General features: G+C 41.4%; 1 protein-coding gene across 4 annotated transcripts; it reads right to left on the bottom strand.

The window, feature by feature from the left end:
- Window positions 1–1,223: 1,223 nt before the first annotated feature.
- On the bottom strand, window positions 1,224–7,352 carry LOC116204894 (probable galacturonosyltransferase 15). Of its 4 annotated transcripts, none has more exons than XM_031537253.1 (7): window positions 7,201–7,352; window positions 6,732–7,102; window positions 6,337–6,383; window positions 4,320–4,481; window positions 2,762–3,337; window positions 2,342–2,650; window positions 1,224–1,872 (listed from the first exon to the last, which is right to left on the bottom strand). In XM_031537253.1, the coding sequence occupies exons 2-7, from the start codon at window positions 6,946–6,948 to the stop codon at window positions 1,588–1,590; spliced, it is 1,596 nt and encodes a 531-aa protein (XP_031393113.1). In that variant the 5' UTR covers window positions 6,949–7,102; window positions 7,201–7,352; the 3' UTR covers window positions 1,224–1,587. The 4 variants fall into 4 exon arrangements, with proteins under 4 accessions (XP_031393113.1, XP_031393114.1, XP_031393112.1 ...); XM_031537254.1 differs by having other exon boundaries at window positions 6,732–7,099; XM_031537252.1 differs by having other exon boundaries at window positions 6,732–7,347.
- Window positions 7,353–8,145: the final 793 nt, after the last annotated feature.

The raw sequence follows: 8,145 nt of genomic DNA, 5'->3' as shown, positions 1-8,145 counted from the left end.
AATTAAAAAGAACCGGGGAGTGGGGAACCCACTCGCCCTCTGGTGGCAATGGCAAACAATAGTTTTACTTGTTTAAGATGTTTAAGATATGTATGTATGTATGTATGTATGTATGTCCACAAAAATGGAACTGAAGAGGACGCAATCTATGTAACTCCTTTTGATACAGTACAGTTTAATCGAGGGCTTAACTTTTCTTGAACATATATGATCAATAATTTTGATTAAAAAAAAGAAGGAAAAAAGACAAACAAATAAACATAAATGTGATTGGGACCGCAACTACAATCCACGGGGCCAAATGTATGGACCATTTGGGTTTAGAAGCTTTGCTAGAATGCAGTTTCTATCTCGAAAAGTTTTGTGATAAGAATTGCGCTCCGACATCGTATTAATGTTGTTCTTCGATAAGGTTTTGGAGACTTTTTATGATACATTGGGTTTACGATATATTCATCTAGTCGAGAGCTTGTTGTGTTAACTCGCATACGCACCCAAGCTCAAGCTTATCGATAACATTATGATTCTTTATGGAACGAAAGCCAATGAAAGCATCTTTATTTCACGTATATGTTGGAAGAGGGCGAGGATTGAGCACAAGAAAGCCAAATCAAAGGGGTGAAAGAGGAATGCACACCCAAAAAAAAATGGGGGTGAAAGAGGTCGGAAATGTCGAAAAATGCTAGGGCTAACACATTGGATTGGATTAATCACAAGGGTTAATTTTTCGATATTTCAAGAACGATGTAAAAGGTTGCGGTCGAAGTGTTGTTTCCATTCTACATGAAAGAAATTCGATGCTGGGAGTCCGTACAGGACCAGGCATTTGAGGTACTGTAATATATCTGCAGATCCAATCAGGACCTGTGAATGTGATAAGAGTATGACATCTTTCTCGACCGATCCCCTTGACCCCTCCTGCTTCTGAAATTGGAAAGGACCTATTCAAGTTTGAATCTATTCATTTGAGATCGTGATCTTCCGATGATGGAACATACTGAGGTCCTAAACTGAGCGAGATTATCGAAAACAGAGGAAAAGAGAAACCGAGAAAATAAAACTGCAACCAAAGGCATCAATGGAAATGTTATGGATTGCTCGGATTCACTTCAATATCTTGATCCTCTGCCATAACATCTCTTCCAACCGTGTACTTATGCAAGGGATCTCTTCATTTGCAGGGAATAACCCGGGCAGACCAAAATGTAATAGACTCGAGAAGATTCATGTCATAATCTTCATCATCATCATATTTATTGAGATTAAATCTATGATAAAATCCTGAGTTTGAATACATTGACGAAGCAAATTAATTTACAGTATTGTCAAAAAGTATTGCCTAATCCGTAGGTGCTGTAACATATACACTGAAGGATGAAGATCTGCTATATTTGTACTAATCTTGGTTGGACGCTTCATCTTTAATATCTCTCTATCATATCGTATGGAAAAAGCCACAATTACAATGTCGCTTTCGCGGCCATGACGTGGGGAAGCAGAGGCTGAAGGCAGGACCTTCTTCCCTCTGGTCCCACACCCAAATCCGCAGACTTCAATTCGAACCTGATAAGAGGAATTCTGTCCTCCTTATCTCATAATCCTACACCTCCTAACAAAGCGATTTGAGAAGTTAACGTGTTTGTACCATAAGCTTCGTACCTCCTGTGACCCTATCTCAAGCCACGGCTTTGCGGGCCCACTGAAGTGTATGACTGCTGCAGCTTCTAATGCTGCCTCATGGGCCTCAGAGAATCGATGGCCTAGTCCATCAAAATGCCATAAGGGGTCGACGGAATGCACATGACCCTTGAACGCGATTAGAGCCGGTGAAAGAACTCCAGGTTTCCACAATCCCAATCCCGAATCAAGGCTCTGTGAAACAAGAAAGACCATTAGGGCAACAAACATGACCACAGATCCTCGTCTTCGTTGTACGAGAACTTGTCATCATATGCCAAGCTGTGAGCACAGGGTTGTCACTTCATAATGTGAAACCTTCTATTCGACAATGCAAATTTTCAGGTTATGTTGATATAAAAGCAATGGAAACGAAATGCAAGAAAAACAACATATAAAATTTCAATGTTCTGCGTAGGAATTAGCTAGCAATTCCATCCCCCTTACTTCCGACTTTTCTTTACTGACAGGACATGAGTTCTTTCGCGAATCCTTAGTTTCAGCTTGCCGGTATGATATCTTAATCAAGATTCACAATCATACTAGCCGAACATTGGGAGAGCATGATTCGAATCAGTTCCAATGTACCATGAGTCATATTAAATGTTCTAATGTGAAGGAATATGCTCGAGAAATGAACAAAGAAAAGAGGCAAGCTGCTTACAAGTTTCAACCACTGCTGGTACACCTTCGTGATGTTATTCCTCCTCCATGCTTCAAGATCGAATATATTCATTCCATAGAGCCAAGCACATCGATCAGCCTCAGAGGCAAAGTTCGATGAGATGATTGGATGGGAAAAGTTTATGTAGTCATTGTACTTTCTTCCAGGGCAGCAGTCATCTCCACACCACGAATTAACAACTGCACCAACCACCTTGCCGTTGAGATCTAATCCCCACAATGGAGATAAGTCGTGTTGAACAACAACATCATCGTCCAAGAATACTACCTTGTTTAGATCTGGAAACAGCTGTGAGGGACACAAGTTACGTAAAGAATCAAACATCAACTATTACTCTTTGTTTACATTTAACATCAGTCATATTACTAGAGAATGCTTCTCTCCTATTAGAATACTTACCTCGGGAATGTAAATACAGAGATAATTCAGGACCGAAAGGTTGCTGGGACTTAGAGCCTCGAGGCTTTGTTGTGATGCTTCCTCCAAGTCTTCTTCCTTCAGATTGTCATAGTAATGCTTCCAGATTAACTGATTGATATCTATCATATCCTTTACTCCAACGTTGACTTCTCGAGACCAATCATATTGGTGCAGGCCCTTAACTTCCACAACTGCAGACTCGACAGGATTAACAGCAAACCAGGCGTGCATCGGAGTATAGGTTTTCTTGTCGGTGACAATGTGAAAGACTAACTTTTCGGGATCAGCCGAGCTTTTAATGGTAGAAGAGATGACTACTGATGCAGCAAGGACATTATCAGTCAACAGAACAAGGTGATGCAAGGAAGGGTCAGAGAGGCGGGAAACGAAACGGGGGGAAGGTAAACGGGATCGGGCTGCTGCATTCATGGCATACTCCTCAGCCAGCTTTAGGCAAAGGCAATGCAAGCTTTTCGGAAGACCGTGAGAGGCTAAATGCCAATACATTGACTCCCGCTGTCTTGCTGAGTGGACCTTCCGCTCCATTGTTGATAACTGTAAGCAGCAGAACAGTTTTAGAAGTGAAAAAGGTCAATTTCCACCTAATCATCCATAAAATTTTAAATTGTACAAGATGAAACAAAAATTATTCGAGCATCGAAAGAAAAAAAAGTTGAAATTCAGTGATGTCAGTTCTAAGCTATCTACACCGAGACGACCTCCCTCTTCCTTATACTCATCTTGACACAGGATTGAGATGCAAAACAGGTCAATTTCAGGATCAAAAGAAAGCTGTAGGGATCCTATCACACCTTTATTACACTGATGGACATTGAGGCTGATAAATGATTGTAGTGTCTTACTGCCAAAAAGCCCAAGAGCAAAACCTTCAATTGAAATACCCATTCGAGGCACAAAATGGAAGCATTTTCTGTTACTCGTAAACCAGACAAAAAAGACTTTCCAGTTCTATTTTATGCATTGCTAACTTTAATCCCTATTTCTTTATGAAGAACCCGAACCAGACTCCTAGCCTATTTCCGTTACTTCAACCTATCAGCTCTGATTGGTGGGCTAACTAAAGTTGATTGAAAGTCCAATTTTGAGAAAAGCAGTGGGTGAGGGAAAAGAGAGTGGTCCAACATGGCCCAGAACAGGAAGAAACAACAACATTTGCAAGAGAAATATCTTGCTGAAACAGATCACCTCCGATTCAAGCACGTATGCATTGAAAACTTGACAAATTTGTTTAGCATGACAGCGACCAATCTCAGCCTGTAAGATTTACGGTTTGAACCAGTAACTTGTAACTACTTGCCAACTGCCATCATGAATTGATGGGGCCATTCATCAGTATCAATGGGACCGGGGAGACATGAGCGTCAGACTTTTCACAAGGGAAGCATGAATGACTCAGTCCTCTTGGTTCCGTGAAGCGAAGGTAAAAGCAGGCATAGAATTTAGTAGGCAGCAAAACTAAAGGATGCAGAGGACAAATTAATACATAAGCAGTGTGTGTGTGTGTGTGTGTGTGTACCATGGCTTTGGTTTTGAATGCAAATGCCTTGATATCTTGCCTATGTGACATCAACTCCTTCACCAGCTCGTCAAAAGACTCCAAAGAGCCGTCCATTCCTTGCACAGTGTTCGTGCTCTTTACCTCGGCCTCCAACAGTGCCCGAGTCAGTTCTTCTCTGAGCTGTGCAACACCATAATAAAGACAAAAGGAAATTCAGATGCTTCCACAGCCATTAGATTATCGACCTCAAAGCGTGTTGACGTATAAAGCCAAGAGATTTTCTCCCATGACCCATCTGACATCATATACAAACAAAACTAGCTACTGGCTGTGCAGCTCTGATTGCTTGCTTCCACAGCCCAAAGAAAGAGTTCAAGTTGGTTGGAGTTTTCCCAACAGAGCTCGTGGAGGCGGGAGACAAGAATTCAGAGCAGCAACTAGCCATCTTCTATTTCTTCTCAGGGCAAAGGAGAAAATCATGACTCTGCAGTGAAAATTTCAGTAATTTAAGCCCATGGACTGCTGTCTCGGAATTGTTTATCTATTCAGTGGACGAAGATGATAGGAGTTGCAGTAAAAGTTGGCCCCCGTGTCCAAGAGACAGAAACCGACAGCTCCTTAAAATGAGGTTATCCCCAGATAATGACGCGAGAACCTCCACCGAGGCCCCCTAGTGGATGAAATAAGCTTGTCGATTGACTCTTGGAAGCATTTCTCGATTTGCATTTTTGGGGTAACTCCACATTTTCGGGATATATATATATATATATATGTTCCAAAGCAGAGACACCAGAAACGAGACGAGTACGTGTAACTAATAATATGACAATAGGGTGGAGTAGCTACCATGATTGAGATAACTTTATCCAATTAGAATCCCCCTCTGACGGGGAAAGAGAATATAAGCAATATCTCCATTTCTCATCGTGTGCTTATCGGTGATTACAAAACGATAATTTATCGAAGATTTTGTTGGGATCCAGCTAATAAACTATGAAATGAGATTTTTTTTCGGTAAATACAGAAATCGGAAATTATAAGCTGTCATCCCATTGCTACCTCAATCATATGTCCTGTTATAATTTTCTATGACTGAGATTGTAGCAAATGAAGGAATCCCACGTAAGACCAAGGAATGAGGACAAACCAAACGAGATTGTTCTAGGGAAAGAGAAGTGCCAAGTACTGAAAAAGACCAAAATTCAAAAATAAAGGTTGAAATTGACAAAATTGGAGGTAGATTGAAATATGGGGAAATCGGGCATGACCTCAAGACACTTTCATCGAACAGGACGCTGTGGAGAATGTTTGGTTTGATGAAATTGCCGGGCTCAAATCCAAGGAATTAGACGAACCTATTTTTTATTTTTTATTTTTTATTTTTTTTGGTAAAAGAGACGAACCAAACTGGCAAACCCAAAACCATGAACACGAAGGGTCCTGTTAATCAAGAAAGACATCGAGAGGAGATTTTTGTTTTCTTGCACGGATGATGGGCAGATGTTAAGAAAAAAGAAGTTTCCTAACATGAATCTCCAGGCAGCCCAAAGAAGGAAAACGAAAACTCCTCCGAAATATGTGGTCACAAATCGCACCTTACCATCCTATAGCCAACACAAACAGCATTTTTTACGACTTGAATAAGAACATATATACACACACATAACATATGAAAAAAAAAGTTGATCAATTTATATCGATTTCACGGCAAAATACTTTCTTTGCTTAGTGGGATAACAGGTTAAGGTTCCATTCAAGAATTAGAGTGTGATTTTTTTTTTTTTTACTGTCGATGGTGTCCGGCACCGTAACAACCAATTAGTTCAGCGGACCATGTATTGTACGGCTTGGAGCCCGCCATTAAATCCCAAATACTGATCTCCGAAAGAATCGAACCATGAACTTGCCCTACTGCTCGTTTTTCAGCTTAACAGCGAATCCAATATCTCGTTGGTGAATTAGAGCGTGATTAATCATGGGTAGAATTAGGAGAAGAATATAAGGGGTATCATCGTCATGTAGTCAGAGTACGCACCATGTTGGCGTCATTCCCGCTGAAAAACCTCCACCCGCCAATGCAATCTGTGAAAAAGCACACAATATCCTTTAAAAAATAATAATTATTGCGATAATAGAGATGAAGGAGGGAAAAAAAAATCTTTATACTGCGTGTGAAGAAATCGCCATGAAAGCAACTAAACAGATACAGGCATTAGCATCTGCCTAACGAGTTGTTCGTTTGTCCCGTCATGATCCACAAAGCTTTAATCTTCATCTGCTGTTGATGGCAGAAATTCACTTCTGCTTCGATTTTACTCGATATGATGATATTAATTGATAGCAGAGAGGTGTTTGATTTCGGCACAATCAACTTCCCGGGAGAAATACAAACGAGTTCGAGGTGGGATGAGAGTGGCGAGATTACCGTACCGGTTGAGGACGAGCAGGCGGCGGCGGACTCGAGCACCAGGAACGCGACTCTGACGAAGAGGAAGGGGAGCACGATCCCGAGCACGAGCACCACCGGCAGCAGAGTCCGACTGGTGAGGCGGCGCGCGGGAGCCACCGTGGCCGCCGATCCCTTCCCCGCGCCGGAGTTCGATATCGTCACTCTCCTGATCCCCGAAGCCGATATGTAGAACTTCATCTTCTTGTTCTGCCTCCTACTCCTACTCCTCCGATCGCTCCCGCGGTCTGCAGCTCCAACTCCATCCGCAATCCCTCCCTCCTCGAGATCTACCTCAACAGCCCGCCGTCCGTGCAGGAGAAGAATCCGCACATCGATCACAAGCAGAACGCTGCTGGGGGAGAGAGAGAGAGACGGCACGTGAGTTGGAATTTCTCGAGAATCGAGTAAGAAGCATTGAATAATGAAGTCGTCTTCTTCGTTGTCTTCTACCTCCGAGCCAGTCACGAGCCAAAGACACTGACTGAGTGGGAGTGGGAGTGGGAGTGGGAGTGGGAGTGGGAGCTCTGCGAGCAGTAATGGCGAGACACAGAGAGAGAAAGAGAGTGTTATGGATGGAGAGAGAAGGGAGGATCGAAGCAAATCGCCCGCTCTCTTTATACTCCCTCTTTTTTTTTTTTTTGAAGCGAGGGGACTGAGGAGCGAGGGAATGGAATGGAATGGAATGGAATGATAAAGGCCAAACGGGAAGCGCTTTTCCATGCCGCGGGAAATGTTATTATTATTTTTTTCGGCAGTCCATCAATGTTTATTTATCACAAAAACGGTACACGAGAAAATGTTTAAGACGATAAATTACGGAGATAAAAAAAAGTTTGAATTTTTTTAATTAGAAATTTATGAACATATGTAGGAGGTGTATATGAATCGAGAGAGCTCATATAAGTTCTCCCATTCTGATCGCTAAACGCCTTGGTGGAAGACTCGTCCTATGAGAGTAGTTAGGTCGAATAACACTCCGAGATTTAGAAGGGTACGACTGCTCACTACAAAAACTCTTTATTCTTTTCAATCAAAAAATATATAATTAGAATTTTTTTTTCTTTTTTCCTTTTGTCTCTGAGTAAGAAATTAGTTATCCATATATTATAACTCTAAATAAATAAATAAAACTCTGAATTGAAAAAAATCTTGAGTTATCGTGAACCAATGGGAACGCCCTCACTGCCGAGTGAAGGCCTCTTATTCGATTGTTGACTATGTAATTAAGAAGCGAATACTGCATCTAAGATGAGAATTGATATTCTATCATATCAGATTAAAATGATGACAACATATGACCCTCCTACACTCATTTGTAATTTTTTTTCTTTAATACAGAATTTCTTTCAGACAACCTTTTATATCTGAGTATTAAGCTTAAAATTTTCAACTACC

This window comes from Punica granatum, chromosome 4, assembly GCF_007655135.1.
Source record: "Punica granatum isolate Tunisia-2019 chromosome 4, ASM765513v2, whole genome shotgun sequence".
NCBI lineage: Eukaryota > Viridiplantae > Streptophyta > Magnoliopsida > Myrtales > Lythraceae > Punica > Punica granatum.
The sequence above is the reverse complement of the archived record's forward strand: the minus strand, read 5'-3'. Positions and strand labels throughout refer to the sequence as shown.